A 19,826-nucleotide genomic window follows, 5' to 3' on the forward strand; every position below is an offset into this window, starting at 1 on the left:
TTGTCTCGAAAGACAATGACACGAAACTCTTGTCGGCACCCGAATCAAAAAGAACAGATGCTGGCTGATTATTAATAAAGAACGTACCGTTCACCACCTCGTTGTCTGCTTGTGCTTCTTGTGCATTCATGTTAAAGACTCGACCTCGAGCCGGTGCCGGATTCTGGTTTGCATTCTGGTTCTGGTTGACTAGTCTTGGACACCGATTTCTGTAGTGGGTCAGATCCCCACAGTTATAACAAGCACCTGGTGGGTAGTTTGGTCGTGCAGCCTGACCCTGTTGTTGAGCAACCTGTTGAGCAGGGTTCTGGACTGCGTGATTCTGAGCAAACCGACAAACATCGGCAAGATGACCCGACTTCCCACAGTTAGTACAGAAACGGCACTGATATTGTGGCTGGTGGTGACTGTTGCATCGATTGCACAAAGGTGCACTTCCTGAATAAGGTTTCTTTGCTGGAGGTTGGTTGGGAGCTGCCTGGTTTGCTTGGGCAGTGACAGCAAAATTTTGGGAAGCCTTACGCTTCCTTGACCCCCTTGAGGAACCAGAGTCCTTTCCTTTCTTGTTTTGACCTTTCTTGCTATCCTCCTTGTCTGTCGACTGCTTCTTGCCCTTGTCACCCTTCCTGTGTAGTTTATTCTTTCGGATCTGCGACTCAGTCAACGTCGCTGATAACTCGATCGCCTGACGAAGTGTAGTAGGGTTGCTACCAGTAAGGATGTCTTGTACTGAGTCAGGTAGGCCGTCGATGTATCTTTCGATGGCCTTATCGAGTGGGGTAACCATATTCGGGCAAAGAAGACTCAGCTCCTCAAACCTATCGGTATAAGCCCTGTGCTCGCCACTATCTTGCTTCAACACATCAAATTCCTTCTCCAATGCTCGTTGCTCATGACGAGGACAAAACTCCCTCATCATAAGAGCTCTCAGTTGAGCCCATGTCTGAGCTAAAGCAACTTCTGCACCTTGATCTCTCATAACCCCATTCCACCATGTTAGAGCCCTCTTCTGAAACACGCTTGAAGAAAACTCGACTTTGCGATTATCCGGACACTGCACATGGCGAAAAGTGTTCTCGATGCTCTCGAACCACTGAAGAAGCCCAGTTGCTCCCTCAGAACCACTAAACTTGAGTGGCTTAGCCTGGTTAAAATCCTTGTATTTGCATGTACCATTGTTATTGTTGGCCTGGTTCCATTGAGCAAAGAGATTCGGAAATTGAGCAGCCATCTGCTGCGCAATAATCTCCGCCAGCTCGGCAGTAGCTATCTGGTTGTCGCGTCGAGGAGGCATTCTAGAAGAGAAAAACATGAAATGAAACGAGTGAGATGTTTCGATGAAGAGAATGAGATGAAGCAAAAGCAACAAAAGCAAAGATGGCGGTTATGCATCGCAAAGCAAATATGCGACATGAAATGTCTAGTCAAAGTAAATGGGTCAGGATTAGTGTATCGCGAAGACATGCTCGCCTATAAGTGAACACTCACCCCAAGAGTTCCCAGGTAAGAGTGACTGGTCCGATTATGTGGATTTGTACGAACACTCTAGCCTTAGACAGAAAACCCAGGGTACAGGCATTCACCCTTCCAGTTCGCACGTGTTCACACTATTAACCCAACACTTTGACGGGATTTTTGAAAATCCAAAGGGGTTCAAAACCTTATAATAGAGGGTTCAAAACCTAGTAATCAATCATCCTAGAACAGATGATTAATTTTCAAAGCGGATGCGGAACCGAAGTTCCCGTTGTAGTTATCACCTAAGGATAGGTGATGTGCATGTTTTAAACTCTAAGCACAAGACAACTTGTGTTGGGGTCCTAGAAAGTTATAGTCTAGGTCAAAGCATTACTAATAACCTAATTCCCTATAACCATTGGCTCTGATACCAACTCTTCTGTCACACCCCGACCGCGTATAACATGCAACCGCGGCGGAAAACGTCGGGGAGTGTTGTGAACAGAATTAAATTGTTTCATAACCATGGCATACAAGTTGTATTTTATTTATAAACAAAGGTGTTACATTGTCTTAAAACAGAAAGCACATAGTTTAGAACATAATTATACTAGCCTATCTTCATTGTTAGGCACTAAGGCACAGGTCCGCCCTAGTAATGTGATCAACGCCTTATGGAACAACACCTGAAAACACATGTGAAAGTAGGTACGTCAGCATAAAAATGCCTGTGAGATACATAGGTTTTGTGAAAATAGGGTTCATGACTTAAGTTTAAAGAATGTTTAATAACAGTCAGTCATGTACCCTGTACTTTGTCTTGCTTTGTAAATCACTTGAAAAACGATAAAATCAAATGATATATATAGATATGTGCAAGGTTAAACGAGTAACCAAGTAAAATGAGTTGAATATGAAAAGCTGTTTTGTAAGATAATGTCTTATGAAAAGTATGTTATTTGTATAGAATGTTATATGTCTAACTGAAATGATGTAGATAACGCTAAGATATGTAATATCATACAAACATTTATATATAGGAAGTACCAGCGGCGTATCCACCATGTTTGCATCATATTATATACTCCACGTTACCCGAACCATTTACCCAAACCAATCCCCCATGTAAATTGTTCATGTATAACCCAAATATCAAGTGTTATTGTATAAACCATGTCAAATGTTTATGAGTAATGTAAACCAACAAATGTGTATGTCAATGTCAACGTGTTTATGTCCAATGTAAATCATGAAATATGAAATCTCAAAATGTATCATGTATGGTAAGCGAAATGTATCAGCTTAAACCATATGCACAAAACAAGTCATTGAAGTAAAACGTAGTTTAAATCAATGATATGTTCTGCGGAGAATGCATGCTCAGTCGATAATAACATTTATGCGGTATTGTAAACTATGCATACATCCAAGCCTTGAGACTGCGGCGATAAACCCTTAAACAAATTAAAGGTTTATCTAAGTTATGTATATCGAATTCGGTCATTCCTTCCAGTCCTATCAAACCCAGGACTTCAGGAATGGGAGTTGTCAATTCCTATGGTACCACTACCTACTAACGAACGGCGTAGCTAGTGTTAATGAATGTATTGTCCCATGTTAAACAAACCAAATGTCATAACAAAATGAAGGCATGTGATGTAAACAATTGTACTAAGTATGCTGAGTAAACATACGAAGCAGAAATGTTCATGTAAATCAATGTGTCCATATGCTGAGTAAACATATGCAACAGAAATGTTCATGTAAATCAATGTGTCCATATGCTGAGTAAACATATGCAACAGAAATGTTCATGTAAATCGATGTGCCCATATGCTGAGTAAACATATGCAGCAAAAATGTTGTGTAAATCAATGTACTAAGTACGCACGCAATGGGCATACATAGCATAAAATGTAATGAAAACGTGTACTATAATGTACTAACAACATAGCAGGCATATGATGTGAAAACATGAAAAGCATGAATGTAACAGATAGGCACATGTGTTCCACCCCAAAACAGTTTGGAAAACAGTAAAAGATGGGGTTCTATGTACTCACCTGAGGTTGCTTTGTTGTTCTTGTGAAATAACTAGGTAATGCGAGAGGTCACGGAATATCAACGGCACCTAATAGGTAGCTATGTTAATATACCGGGCCAAATCGGAAGATCGGATAGTACGCGGGTTCGTAAACCAAACGAGTATGGAGACTTGTGTAATATGGTTCAACAAAGCCTACATACTAAAATGAAACTTAACCTAAGTGCTTACGGTCCATCACGACCCGTTTAGGTAGCTTACGCTACCCTAACGCGTCGTTCGCGTAGAACGCGCCTGGAACGCCTAACATCGTGACCACAAGGTATAACCTCGGAAGGTTATAGCTATGGTCACCTAATGTGTTTGGTCAGGTCCTAATGACCGACCAAATGGGTCGGGTTCGAAAGTATAAGCGATGGTTTAAATCGCTTACCTTACGACCCTATATAAGCACTAAACTAAAAGTGACGAGCTAAGCATGTTAGAACATGCTTAACTAAGTTTAGAAACAGGTTTGGCATCAAAACAAACGGCTTTGATGCCCTCGAGTAGTTTGGTTACAAAATACGCAAGAATGCGCATTTTGGCCGAAACTACGACTCGTCACTGAGCCTAGATAACGTGGTAATCAGTAGGTATGGTCACTATGGACCATAACCATCGTGATCACGCTCACGTTATGAAGTTCCATGAACTTCACATTGACCAAAAGCTGGTCAATGCAGAAAGTCAACAAAACGTTGACTTTCGGACTCGAAAAGCGAATAAAACAGCGAAAGAAGACTTACGGAGGGTCCCCGAGTGCTAATCTAGATCTAATAGCTCAGGTATGAAGCAAAGGCAACAACTTAGAGCATTTAGATCTGATTTTGTGGGTTTTTACACAAAAGGGGGGGGGTATTTATAGGAAAAGTGGAACCGTTAGGATCGTTTTATCGAATATCGTGCTTTGATCTCGTGCGTACATGTGTCTAGTGGATAAGTTCAGTGAACTTGGCCTTTGGCCCTTCATTGGGTGAAGAGGCATTGCCCTTTGATCGAACGAAAGGCCAGATTCTGCATTTATTGCAAAATCTTTCTGTCAGACATGTTCACGCGCCCCGCGTAAGGATTTGGCAAATCCTTACGCGCCCCGCCTAAGGTTCCCAGACCAGAATTTTCAATTTTGGTCCCTGCACTTCAGAAACACGTATTTTGGCCCATTTTTGGCACGTTTAAGCCCCGTTAACCTCATTTCAAGGCTCTAAGATGAAGTTAAAGTGTAGGGGACTTGAAATATGCTCAAAAATATTCCGGATGTCGGTTCGTTTGGCCGTACGATCGCGATGTTCGCTTAATTACGACGGAATGCGCATAAGCGTGAAAGACGATCCAAATGACGCGACGAATGGATTTTTCTCATGCCAAACACTAAGGCATAATATAAGGATGCTTACATAAATTTTTGGATGTCCGGATGTATTCAGAACGTAAGTTATGCGCGAAAGTGCAAACTTATGCACTTTTTGACACTTTTAGTCCCTGAATGATCCAAAAGTTTGTTTTAGCATACCAAACCTCTCAAAGCCTATTTCTAAGCTATGTAAAGGATATTTATGGTATGTTTAACTTATGGACATGTTCCGGAATGTTCGTTACAGTTCAAATTGGCATACTTTCGCAGTTTGTCAAGTTTAGTCCCTGTAAGCGAATTATCTTGTTTTTGCCATACCAAAGCCTTCAAAACTTATTTCTAAGTTATGTAAAGGTTATTTAAGGTATGTTGAGTATATGTTGATGTTCCGGAGTATTTGTCGCATTAAACTGAGTACGTTTTCGCATCAGTTTGCGTATAATTCTCCAGAAAGCGATGTAGAATTTGGAATTGAACAAAAGTCAAAACACGAAAAATGTAAAACACAATGAAACAAGCATTGGGATCAAATAACATTATTTTATTGATAATTGCACTGTTCACAATGATTACAAGCACAGATGTTACATCAGAACTTTGGCTCTCCTACCGAAATTCGAAAGCCGGATAATCATCTGAGAACAGCCGGAAGGGGTATGAAAGTAGCGGGTGATGCGGAAGTTGCTGTTGGTTATTGCTTGGCTAACCGGAGGGTTTCTTCAGTGATCATAGGAGCGTCCACTCTGATCCAGGCTGAAAGAAGCCTTCATGCAATCGAAACATACCGTAACATCAATTTGTCGGAAATTAAAACAATTGCCTCGGAGATCTCTATTTGGTAGTAGTATGGGTTTCGTATTATACAACTGGGCTTAAAATGTTTAGGTTTGAAAAAAAATTGGTTTGCAATATATGAATTTGGGGCATGAAGTTTCTTTAACCAATTGTTCACTAAGTGTTTTGGATTGACTTTGAGATGTCAATGTTGACACATATGTGGTCAGGTCACACGAAAGTTGCCGTAGTAAAATAAGCCAAAGTTAACCAACATTAGATCAAGTTTACAAGCATTGATATTTTACCACGTAAAAACAAAAACTTCTAACACAAAGAGCTCATATCCGTTGGGTCATAGATTTAGCTTAGATTTTATGTTCATGCGCTCTCTGCCTCCTAACCCGTGGTAAGGCTTAACCTTAAACCCTTTGGCCTTATATGAATCTCGACACCAAATTCATAAAAGAGATTGAGGCTTTTTCAGCAGTGATTTTACAAACCTTATGTGAATTTGAAAACGCCATGAAAACCCATTTGAAAACGCCATAAAAACTTGGTCTTGTATGAATCTCGACACCAAAGTTTATATTTAGTCCATAAAACTTTAATTTTTACATAAAAAGTGTAAAATTAGTTTGTGTATTTAAACATTTAACCCGTTTTATCTTCACTAGTATACATTTGGTCTTTAAATTTCTAAATTTATGCGTAAAAAGTATACAATTAACATTATATGCATATAAAAATTATAAATATCTAATCTTTATACTTTTTAAATTTTCTACTACCTTATCGCTATACACAAAATAGCGAGCGCTATTCCATCGCTATCGCTACGTAGCATATAGGTACATTGTCGTTATTAATAACTATGCTCTTATCATGAGTTTGTCGTACAAGATCTTTGATATGTGAACTAGATGTGATTTGCTCGCACCATGTTTTCAAAGACCTAAAGATACTAAGGGGCTGTTTGGTAGCCTCTTAATGACCATTCAGATGCTACCTCTTAATGGTTTAAAACCTCTGAATGAATAAGAGGTAACCTCAAGTCTGAATGGTTAAGAGGTAACCTCTGAATGGTAAATATCACATGTCACATTCTTCTACCTTCTCATTGGTAAAATTCTTAATGGTTCCATTAAAATGTAGCCTCTTAATAACCATTAAAGGCTAAGTTAAGTAAGACTATTTTGCAACAAAATTTACGAACGACAACTTATAATTAATTATTGTAGATGGATGTTTGGTGTGATTCCCGTCTAGTCTTAAAAGCTCTCTGCTGTCACGTGATTCTCCACTCGTTGTATTATATATAGCCCTATAGTATCCTTTACCTTCATGAATCCATGATCCATCACGTTTCCTTTTTTTCATTAATTAATTAATATATACAAATGTGACAAAAAAATATATACAAATATATAGAGTTGTTGATGTTCAAAAAAAATATATACAAATGTGGTTTTACTTCTTATAAGTTCTTTAATCGATTTATTTTTGAACGGCAATTTCTTAAATCGATAAAGAGAATATTTTACAGGGTCCTAATAATCATACATGGTAAAATCTTGTTCTCACATAGTGTATACGGGCTTTATGACTTTATACGACCCGTATAGGATAAAATGAACTGACAAAGGCTGTGCCAACAACTTTCTTTTAAAACTTATATACTTGATTGTATTTTATGTGCATAATTGATGAGACAATATTTTATATGCAACTTTCTTTTAAGTTTCAACAATTGTTAAAAACAATTTATTATTATAAATAATTTGGATTTCCTAACTTCAAAATATAATAAATTATAATCAAAATTTCGATATAAATAATTTGGATTTTCTAACTTCAAAATATAATAAATTATAATCAAAATTTCGATATCTGCAAACCATTAATAATAAATTACAATCAAAATTTCGATCTGCAAACCATCAAGTACTTTGTACCTTCTATTTTTTTTAAAAGAGAACTTCATTAAAACACATTGAACCCGCAAACCGGGACGGACGAAACAAACGAACAATTACTTTGTACCTTCTATGAAAAACTATATTCCTACTCATAAATTAAGTACTTGTACCTTCTATGAAAAACTACATTTCTACTCATTAAAACTTATATACTTGATTGTATTTATAAAATAAGTCGAAGTTTATATATAAATAACATTAACTTAAGTTGAAACATAAAAGAGAGGAAATGAAACATCTAATGAAATGAAAATAACGTTCCATCGTTGATTAGGGATGACAACGAAACTCAAATTTAATGGGAACAAAACATATGGGTGGGTATGGAGACGGATATGAGATTAGTTTTGAAAATATAATACGGATATGGGACTTGATGTTATACCGGTTTACCTAATTATATGTCCCCGTTTAGCCGTCCAGATTACCTCGTTATATGTGCTCGTTCACCCGATATAAATTTGTTTCATTATTTATATGTTGTTTATTTAGTCTTTTACTCTTTTATCCTCCCTCTTCATTTTCATCTTTGTAGTCTACTAAATAAATTATAAATTATATAAATTTCGATGTTTAAATAATTAAACATATTAAGAAGCACAAATATACTATGATGTAGCTTATATGATTGCATATTTGATCTTAAATATGTTGCTATTATTTAAATTATGACACTCGCACATACTTGACTTAGAACTGAACTTTAATGTGTCCAAGTGTAACATGAAAAATATGACTAATTAAACGATAATACATAAGCATTATATGCTTAATGTAAAATTCCCAATCCCAAAAGGTATCCTGCCCCATTTGTGACATTTACCCACTATTTTTTCAGTTCTCCGAGTGACAAGACTCCAAGAGGACCGTGAGACCGTTTGTCCGTCTTCTTCTCCAAGTGGACCAACCCGATAGTCCTTTGAATATGGTAACAGTCTATTACTTTATCAATGTCATTAGGGTGATCGGGGCACCCTTCGGGGACCCCTTCGGTGACCCTTTTTACCGATTAGGGGGGGCTGCCAATGAATAGGTGAGTTAGAGAGAGAGTGTGAAATGGGTGAGTGGCTGCCGAAGAGAGGGGAGGAGAGAGGGAGAGCTTGACCAATCAAAAGTTTCCTTTTCTTTTTTTTTTTTTTTTTTTTTTTAAAAACCAATTCACCTAAGAGGGGAGTGCCGCCATCAATTTAGGGTGTTAGGGGAGTTTAAGAGGGGAGTTGACGTGACACACGAGGATTGGTTTGGCGTAAGAGAGGGGACTCACCTATTAGGTGAGCACCCCTTACACCCTTAAGGATTGCCACATTAATTAACAATAATGCTTAAGATACATGGATTTTTACTCGTTAATATCTGATGGGTATGTCCAAAATCCACGAGCATACCTGAAATCCACAGGTATGCCCTATACCCGACGAATATTTACCTAATAGATAACTTTTGAGTCGGGTATGAGACAATTTCTTATAACAGGATAGGAGGTTGGGATTAGCCAAACCCATTTCATTGACATCCCTATCATTGTTGTGGAAACCAGAAAGATAATGATATATATTATGACTTTTAATCACTAATTCAAAAATCAAGTGGGTTTTCGTTTTACACTTGTACTCATTATCGCATGTTCCATCACGTCTAGTTGACGAATGGCAGGATGGTTGTGATGGTTTCAATACTGTGGGATAAGGCATTTTAAAACAAGGCATTGACATTACACATCCGAGACAGCGATGAGGTTCTTGAAAATTGTACAACAGACATGATGGCGTCAATGCAACAAACACGATGGTGTCTAACGAAGTTTACAACCAACTATACAAATCGGTTGGGCCAGTCTTAAATCCTAGAATTGGTGATTAACATCCCAAGCAATGGCTGTACACGAGTCCGGTGCTGCTAACGATGGCAACACATTTGCATGAGCATCACATATACACTTGAGTTGAACTGATCAAAGTAATGCAGTGATAAAGGTAACGCAAGTCAAGAAAAAAAAATAAACTATTAAGACCGATGGAAAAGGCGGCTCAAGTGCCACAAATCTAAATATTATTAAGTCAAATTTTTTGTTTTTGGTGGATCACTGGATTGTGAGAGGAGGAAGATGATAAACAAAACAAAATCTTCAATTCATGACATCAAAACAATCGATGATCAGCAGTTTTATTCTGTAAAGTAATTTCTATTGATCGTGCTTCAAACATATTCAAACCCGTTTTCATCTTTATTCCCTGCACAACAGAAAAAAGATCAAGATTCTTTTTTCTTTCATACGAGTTTTCTCTTAACGGGAGGTCCCAGGTTCAAACCTGGGCAAGGGAAATATTTAAGTAATATTGGTGTAAAGTAGAATATGAAACTAGAATGACATCACTCTCTGGGTTTATGCATCGTATAAATTCATGATTACCCGAATACCCACCTGGGCCTAATGAAATAGGATTGTGAGAAGGATAATAACCTGCTGAATTTCAAGGCTGGTAAACCTCAGGAAGCTGGAGACCGACACTTGCAGCAGATTTTCCAAGTACTTTTTTCATTTCGTCTGATCTATCGACTGCAATGTTGTAGCTAAATAACAAGTCCTGCAGCGTCACAAGAAAATCCAAACTCAATGTGAGGTGGGCATCACGGAAACAACATCATTTACTTTAATCCAAAAAAAAAAAACCCAAATATGGTGAAACGAACTAATTATAACATAGTGGTATGTAGCGTTTGGTTCCCCTCTAACAGAGGTCTCAAGTTCGAATACAGCTTCCCCTGATTTCTACCTTAGCCCTTAGAGCATCCACAACGTTGGTTGCTACAGACCTCCACCTCAGCATGCCACATAAGATTTCAAACCTCCCTCAAAACCCCCTCATTTTTCCCACAACACCGAACCTCCACAAACCTCCATTAATAAATATTGAAATTATATAATTAGTATTTGTATATGAGAGAGGAGGGCCCCACATTGAGGTCCATTGGAGGTTTGCAAATCCGGACATGGGTGTGCCGGACTTCACTCCACAACGCAGCATCAGTTCATGGGGGGTGCCGGTGGTCCTCAACTTCAGACCTTTGCCACATAGGAGCATTGTGATTTGTGAATGCTCTTAGCCCTTGAAGGCCACGTGCCCAACGCAAACAACGTTTACCCTAGGTAGTCGAAGGCTCAAGACACGTTCAAGGCGCAAAGGGTGAGCATGTTGCCTTTGCCTAGGCGTAAGGTGCTTAAAAAGTTAGGGCCCAAGGCAAGCAAAGCACATGTGTATTCCAGGTCATCTTTAATTTTCTAGGCTCGTTTAGACTGTTTTACACTTGTTTTAGGCAAATTAAGGCTGGTTCAAACCATTTCAAGTTGTTTCAGACCAGTTAAAACTTAAAAGTGGTTTTTGCCAGTTCAGGCCGGTTCACTATGTCTGTGCGCCTAGCTGCACTCAAGGCAGCTTAGCTGAGCCTCGTCTTCCCTGGACGCCTAGGATGCGCCTTTGACTACTATGGCTTTACCTAGCGCCACCAGTTAGCATGGTTTAAAAAACGGTCAAGGCGCACACCTCGAGGCCAGGCGGTAAAAAACATGTATGAGGCGGCGCCTCATGGGTTGAGGAAGATGATTGTGAGGATGACCAGTTAGAAAGTGGTGCGTTTTATGTTGTTCGAGTTTGATTACAAACTTTTTGTGTGTTTTTTTAGTTTTACACTTTTTGATGTTTAGTATTTTATTTTTTTAAGATATATAATTCTTATATTAACTTTTTAATTCCACCTCGGATCGCCTCGAGGCTCGGTTCCGTTCTTTTAAACTTTGCCGGTTAGCACGATATTGGTGAGACCTCGGGATGTTTCCGTTCAAAAGCAACCTAGTGGCCCTAGCAGGTTTCCACAGTTACCAAAAACCAAAACAGAAGTCTAAACCTATCTCTAACTTTAAAAACATATACCAGTTTCTTTTGAACTGCGAATCTCTTGCTCTTTGTGAGACTTGAACCCAAGACCTCATAGTCATACCGTACTTAAGCGTATTAAAAGGCTTTGCCTTGTCACTAGACCACCAACCCCAGTGGTAAACGTATACAAATTAATCAAACCATAAACCCAACTATGATCTGCAATCTTAATTGAGCTTCGATTACCATACAATTATCGCACGCGGTATATAAACTATTATCACAAAACAAACAGAAATGTGTACCTGATGATGATGAACACTGCTCAAAAGATAACTATAATCACTAGCAACTTTCATCTTCTGCTGAATAACCGACGACTCCAACCCGTCAACACTTTTCCTAAACTCTGTCTTTATAAACTCTCTAAAATGAGCTTTATGTTCTTCCTTCCCAATATGTTTCTTCACTGTTTTCATCAACTCTTTATAAACCTTTGCAGCCTTCAAAGCTTCACCAGACCCCATCCTCCTTATTCAAATCAATTTCTTGCACAAATTTCCCAAATTCTGGTTCAATTGAAAGAGTCAGGATTATAATTAGGGTTTTGACTTTTATATGATTCAATTACTAACTTAAAAGCTAATGGATGTGAATTATAAGGAAACTTAATAGAGTAACGATGAAGAGACTGACCGGATATTCCGTTAGAAGTAACGGTTGATAACGTCGCTGCTAGCAACCGTTCGCCGGAGGAGTGGAGGTTCGCCGGTTGAGGGTGGATTGATATACAAGTCGGTGAAAATGTTTTGGGTTTTTGTTAGAAACAACAATAAATCAACAATGCATTTTTACCCCCTCAAAGTTAGATTTTTTTTCATTTCAGTCGGAAATGTTTTTCTCAAATCACCTCCTTTACAATAACAACAAAATTTAAATTTAAATGTCTTGTTTGCTATAATACAATTAAAGTTCATATTTTAATAGTGTTAAAGTAGGAGTGTTCGAAAAGCTCGCTACCCGAAATTCGTTTGTAAAAAGTTTGAGAAAAGCAAACTTGAAATTGCATCTTTTGCTAATGATTTGGTGTTAAAGGTAAACTTATTCATTGACTCATTTATGTTAAGCAAAAGTTATAATATTTATTTCTCGATCCCGAAAAGATGAAAGTTTGTATAGTCTGTTTGTTTGTTTTCTCTTGATGTAAGTTTCTCTTGATTTTCTGGTTTGTACTTATGGCTTTATAGCTCCTTGCTATGCGTCGGGTTTCATGATGAATAAAGGTTCCATTGTTGTCGTTCAAAAAAAAAAAAGTTATAATGTTTATAACTTATAATCCAAATTGCTATCCAATCTTAATGAATCTTAGACTAAGTTTTAAATTGATCTATCGTTGGGCCATATTGAATCTGTGTAATAAACTTTGCGTTTATGCAAAAGATATTAATTTTAACTGCAATTTAAAAAAATGATTTTGGTTCGATTCTTTACCAGTCGAGCTCGCTTAAATTTCATCTTGTTAGAAATAAACGAGCCAGGTTAAGCTGACTAGATTAACATCGAGCTCAACTTGAAGAGTTAAAACTGAATTAACTTTATAGCCTAGTGACATCTTGAGGTGGGATAAGACTTCGGGGCCAATGGGTCCTGGGTTCGATTCCCACAAGAGAGGGGTTCCATATTTATTAGGTTTCCTCCTTACTTGGTGTATAGACATTATTCCTAGTGGAGATGGATGTGATCAGGTGGTTCCGTTGGTGGCACGATGATACTCCAGTAGTCCGTCAGTGATCCAAATTTACCGTTAAAAAAAACTAAATTAGCTTGACTCGTTCAAGATAAATATACAAGCTAAATAAGCAGACTTGTCGATCAATTTTGTAAAACTCTTATTTGCTATTAAAAAATAAACGAGTAAATACGATATCAGTCTCAATGCATTTTCTCATGCATTAATAGGCATCGAATCACGTACAAGATGGAATTATCGTACAAAGTGTACAGGACAATCTCGGTGTGACACGTGTAATTTTTAATTTTGGGTGGGAATGGTATTATCGTCCTTTCATTGCGTGACTTACTTCCCCAATAATTTTCAAATGACTATAACTTTTTTTCATATGTGAATATGTTTTGAAAAAAATTATAATGTATTAACGAGCATTTCATTCTCTTTAATTTGAGCACGTCATTCGTATTTTTTTCTTGGTTTTTTTATTTTATTTTACAAGCTATAATGTTACGTGATTGTGTAATGTTACTTGATTATGTTTTAGTACATAATTACGTACCATATGTGCAAGCAGTAACAAATGCTCAATGTAACCCTACATCTATAATAACGTACGATATGTAACAAGTGTAATGTCATGTGATTATGTATTAGTACGTAATTACGTTATTATAAATTTTTTTATTGTATAATGTTTTTTTTATTACTAAAGTTATGTTTATTACGTAATTATACCTTCAATATAATGAGAACTTAATTGTTTTTATGCTATCACATGAGTAGATTTGTAATATAAGTCATTATGTGATTAAGGATGTAGTGTTACATCGAGCATTTGTTACTGCTTTTACACACATGGTACGTGATTCTAGATTTAGATATACAATGAGTATCTTGTACGTGATTTAGGTATTCATTGATCATTTGGTACATAATTATAGATGTAGTGTTACTTTGAGAATTTGTTACTACTTGCACATATGGTACGTGATTTAGATATTCAATGATTTTGTTCCAGTACGTAAATACGTACTAGAACATAATCACGTAATGTTACACAATTGTGAGATCGTTTTCAGACCCAAACGAGTCGTTCAGAAGAGATCTCGTCCGATACAAAAGGCGGAAACAGATGTATCAGAGTTATTTCAGCTGTAATGAACAAGAAATCACTTTAAACTGTCTCTGTATTGATATCAGATCGTATTACAAAGCTGGAGACACTTCGGCAGAGCTTCGCTACCGGAATCACAACCTTACAAATGATTTGGCACGAACTAGTATTTATAGGCAACCTGATTCCGCACGAAATGGTTCGTACGAAATGACTTACATGTCATTTCGTGCGAAATGCCCATAAACATACATTTCTCGTATTTCGTGCCCTGATCTATCTAATTTAACACAAGACTCGATACAAGACGAAGTCGACAGACATATGCACCAACAACTATCACGTAACTTTATAACTTGTAACTTTTTTAAATTAAGAAAACTATAGCAATAATCTACTCGAATTAAAGATAATGAAATGCTCGTTAACACTATACGATGTATTTTTTTTAATATTATCTTTGAGGGGGGGGGGGGTTTCTATTTGTTTTTTCAGTTGTAGAATCCTCTAATTTACGTGATTGCCATCGCGCCATTTTAAATCGTTAATCTTGGAAATCTTCGGCTGTAATTGTCAGATACGCGTCGTACGTTAAAACTGATATGCGTCGTACGTTAAAACTGTCATGTACGATATCCGCTCCCTGCATTTATAATAGACAATCTATTATTTATTATGATCATGCATAATCTTGTGGGTTGTGACCTAAAATCAGGATAAGCTTTTTTTTAATCAAAATGCTAAGCTTTGTAGGTTAAATTCAGGGTCGTCCCTGAGAATTCGTGTACCTTGTCCGAACTAAAAAAAACGTGCCCTTAGGCCTTAACAAAATTGGGTATTAGACTCGCTAAAGGTCTAACCTAATGTCAATGGGCTAATAACTAATCTAAATCATAAGAATAGTTTTTTGAGTAGGCCTATGTTGGTGTTTGTATGAATATACCCTATTAACTTTTTTAATACATATGGAGGTTTTTTTTAAAGGAAAATTGGTTTTTAATAAACCAACCTTTGTCCCATTGGTAAATAATAATCTTACCTACATAATTGGTATACAATAATCCTACCTATCAACATGTTGGTACTCAATGAACTTCCGTTAATTGTTTTTAACTGAAGTTAGTTTTTAAGTTTTATTTATTACACAAATAGTCCCTCTAGTTGTAATTTACTAGTTTTAACTAGTACACATATGTATATATAAAATTTAATTACATGGCCCTTAAGGTTTTTTTGTTTTATAAAATAGTTAAAACTAGTAAATTACAACTACAGGGACTGTTTGTGTAATAAATAAAACTTAAAAACTAACTTCAGTTAAAAAAAATTAACGGAAGTTCATTGAGTACCAACATGTTGATAGGTAGGATTATTGTATACCAATTACGTAGGTAAGATTATTATTTACCAACAGGACAAAGGTTGGTTTATTAAAAACCAATTTTCCTTTTTTAAATAACGTGTCTTTGAAATATCGGGTCCTGACCGGTGGTCCTCCCCTCCCACCCCAGGGCCGCCGGTGGTTAAATTGATTATTTGACATTTTTTAATGGCATATAATAATGTCAACTTAACATTGTAATAAACCCTTTATTCCCTCGTTAACCATACCATAACATAATTGTCTACATCAAGCTTTATTTAATTTAACGAATGTTGGTGATTTTAGTGTTATCAACGATTTTAGAATATTGGATTAACTTGTTGATCGAGAAAATAACATTGGAGATTGAACGAGTTAAGTGCCGCGAGTGTGCGGGCTCGATTTAATTCTAATGTTATTTCAGTTTTATATAACATCCTTTTGGGCTTAGTGGTTTTATAATGGCCATATTGTTTTGGATCTAAAATTGATTAATGTATTTTAGTTTATTAATGGTTTTGCAAATTTCATTAATGTGATTTACCTTTAGTTTAGTAAAGAACTTGTTTTGGTCAATTGAATTTAAAGATCCATTACAATGTATAATGGCCATCGCAATCAACTTATTAGTTATTTTATTTGGGCCTTGAATTAAATTAAATTAATGTACATATGATATGGCAAAAAGGCCAATATGGCTGATTGGAATTCGAAAGTCCGTATAAGACTTTTAAGTCCTTTGGCCAATAAAAAAGGATACAAAGATAGATGCTCGTAGTTTTTCTCGAACACAGAAGACGTACAAAAACAAAAAGAAACATATACGGTTACAGTTTTGTTCTCTTGATATCACAGTTTCATCAAATCCAATTCCAATAAGAGTGATCTCTGTCTAATCCGATAAATCATTGCGTGTAACCCGCAAATAGGTTTATCTGATAGTTCTCATACGATTCAGAGATTAATCCAGGTTTTATCACAAACTTTGCAATTTCAATTCGGGTTCCAGGTTTGTTATTTCTTTGAAATTACTTGTTATAGACCAATTATACAACAATGAATGCGTATTGAGTTTCAAGCACTTTTTTTCATAGTTGTTTCTTCACTTCGTTCTCACAGCCAAGAACTACAATTCCATAATCTTATTACACCATTTTTTTAGCCTAGCTTGATGGCAAATGAAAGTCTTTTACCCTCTTGATACCTTCAAAAAACATCATGTCATTTATGATACGAGTAAAATCAAAACCAACTTAAGGGTTTTGATCTTTTATTGTTGATTTTAATTGTGTTGTGTTTACACTGAAGTACATACTATATATACGCTCATATTGATCAATTGTTGAAATGTTTATTAAGTTTGCATAGGATGGCTTGTGAGAAGTACACGAAGAGACACCGGACAATACGTGGGAAGGAGAGAGAAAGGCCGCAAAGTCTGTGTGGTATGAGAGCAAGCTGATGAACATAAAAATGTCACGAAACTACAACACATTCTTAGCGCACATAATATCCTAGATAGATTATATGAAGTTCCTACGTGTGAGTAGCTCGCAAGGAGACACAAAATTTACAAAACAGCCCTTGTGAGGCATTTGCAACACTTAGCTACATCATTATCAAATCAATATAATCAACACGTAGATATAAAATGATAATGCCAGATCTTAGTTGAATATTTATCTATCAAACGCTAAATAAATACTAAATAAATATTTTGCTTTTATCCTAAAGACATTTTATGCATAAGTTGTATACATAAACGGCAAACTTCGTTCTTGTGGATCTATTAATGTCACATCAAACCATTGACTCAAAATTAAACCACGCTTGATATTCAAATCAGACTTTAGAAAATTAATATTCAAACCAAAGCTTATAATATGTCAATCAAAAGGCTTACACTCCACAAAGAGGCAAAAATAAATAGGTTTGAATAAGTTAATATGGTATGTTATATTAAATATGTCAATTAAAAGACAACACGAACACCACTTTAAATTGATTTGACACGACACAAATAAATGTAAGTGGTGTTCGTGTTGAAAAATTCAATCCGCTACCATGCCACGACACCACAATTGACCCACTTAACCGTTTTCAAAGAATTCAAATTGTGTTTCTAACCGAATTCTAATTAAATAATATATAAATGTTTTCTCTCCAAGAAATCTTGAGATTACGACGCATTTATAGTCAACCAAAAGATGAAAGTGATTGTAGGCCCGTTACAAATTAGTTTGACTTTCTCTCTAAAATCTCCTCCTATTTGAATATATGTTCAAAACGAGAATCAAAATATATATATATAAATCGATAAAAAAGAAGATAAATAAAAAAATGACAATGTCACGGATAAATATTTATTTATCAAAAGTTAAATACTAATCCGTTCAAAAAAAAAAAATACTAAATATATATAATGTTTTTGATCCTAAAGAAATTTTATATATACTTTACATTAGAAAGTACGTATAAACTTAGGTTTTCACATATTTGAACCCACGCCACCTTTTTTAGAGATAAGGATTATATCACTAAGGCTACACGGGGCGGATACGTTATTTACCGTGATACAATAGTATCACTCGTGGAACACCGCCACCTCCACTTCCATAACGAGTGATAGAGTATAACTCGTTATATATATAACGCGTTGAAGATATTGGGTGATGAATGTGTATCTTGTACATTGTGCATTAATACTTGTACATTGAAATCCTATCACTAGTGATACCACCCCCACTACATTTCTATCACTAGTGATAGAATATTGGGTGCTGACATGGCATGATTTGATTGGATAGTGGGAGTGATAGAATCCTATCACTAGTAACCACCCCCTCCCCTAAGCTATTAGATCATCGGTATTGAGGTTTAATGACTATACATTTCAACAAATAGAAATTTATCGTTTTAGCCTTGCTTGATAGCAAATAAACGTCTTTTAAAATACCAATCAGTGTATGATAGTACGAGTAAAAACATTTGCCCTTTAATCAGTGTATGATAGTACGAGTAAAAACAAAACCCACTAAAGGGTTTTGATTGTTTATTGTTGATTTTAGTTGTGTTGTGTTTACACTGATTTACATATTGTATAAGCTCATATTGATGAATTGGTGAAATGCTTGTTAAGTTAGCCTAGTCGATTCATGGAAGAGGAAAAGATATTGTCGGGTCGTGTTTGGGTTCACATGTATGACATGATTTTCGGGTTTGGGTCCGGGTCCGGGTCCGGGTCGTGTTCGTCTAAAATTTACGGGTTCGGGTCAGGTTAAACCTGCCAACCCACGAACACGACAAATTTAACACCCCTAAATTACTAAATATATATTTTGCTTTTATCCTAAAGACATTTTTATATATTAGTTGTATCAAATGTATGCAGAAACCTCACATCAACGTTTATCATGCTAATCTTTCAAATATGAATATTATCATTGACTTCGTTCTTGTGGATCTATCAACCTCACATCCAACCCCGCTTGGTATTCGAATCAGATTTTTGAAATCAATATTCAAACCAACGCTAGAACGATAAATTTATTTCTTACACGACACAAACACTAGACGAATATAAAAAAGTTTTGGATTGGTCAATTCATGTTGTTAAGTATGTCAATCTAAATGTTGATCGTTTAATATGTAATTTTAGTCAATTAACTCGTTTAAGAGATTCAAAACGATTTTAGTTTAGATGAAAGAAGGGTAAACATGTAAAAATTTAAAGTTTGATATCGTAAATTTTTATTTTCCTACAACATGAGATCTTTGTAAATTTTTAATCAAAAACAACTTTATTCAAAACTTCTAATTAGCCAGGACACCATCTTTAATGGTTAATATGTCATGGTCAACGCTCCTTAATGCCCTTTCAGTCATTACTTTCTATTTTTTTCCTCTTCATTTGGCGTTATACTAGAAACGTTCATCCCTCTTCATGCCCCTATAACGCCTAGGAGTGGTGTCGAGGGCATTATCAAGCCCATTCAAATCCCTATAATGCCTATTACCAGTGGCGTACCCAGGAATTATTTGTTGGGGATGCGAATGAGTGGTTCAAGCATATTTTCAAGGGTGCGAATTTGCGA

General features: G+C 36.2%; 1 protein-coding gene across 1 annotated transcript; it reads right to left on the reverse strand.

Moving 5' to 3' along the window:
• Positions 1-9,656: 9,656 nt before the first annotated feature.
• On the reverse strand, positions 9,657-12,362 carry LOC110908618. Its single transcript, XM_022153555.2, has 4 exons — positions 12,220-12,362; positions 11,829-12,092; positions 10,110-10,233; positions 9,657-9,879 (listed from the first exon to the last, which is right to left on the reverse strand). The coding sequence occupies exons 2-3, from the start codon at positions 12,048-12,050 to the stop codon at positions 10,120-10,122; spliced, it is 336 nt and encodes a 111-aa protein (XP_022009247.1). The 5' UTR covers positions 12,051-12,092; positions 12,220-12,362; the 3' UTR covers positions 9,657-9,879; positions 10,110-10,119.
• Between the last annotated feature and the right edge of the window lie 7,464 nt (positions 12,363-19,826).

The sequence above is a fragment of the Helianthus annuus genome, chromosome 14 (genome assembly GCF_002127325.2).
Source record: "Helianthus annuus cultivar XRQ/B chromosome 14, HanXRQr2.0-SUNRISE, whole genome shotgun sequence".
NCBI lineage: Eukaryota > Viridiplantae > Streptophyta > Magnoliopsida > Asterales > Asteraceae > Helianthus > Helianthus annuus.

What these genes read in the sequence shown, in the direction of transcription:
- LOC110908618 (XM_022153555.2), bottom strand. Translation starts at nt 12,050, where the DNA reads ATGGGGTCTGGTGAAGCTTTGAAGGCTGCAAAGGTTTATAAAGAGTTG. An exon ending in GCAGTGTTCATCATCATCAG is followed by an intron (nt 10,234 to 11,828) that starts GTACACATTTCT and finishes GTGACGCTGCAG; the next exon opens with GACTTGTTATTTAGCTACAA.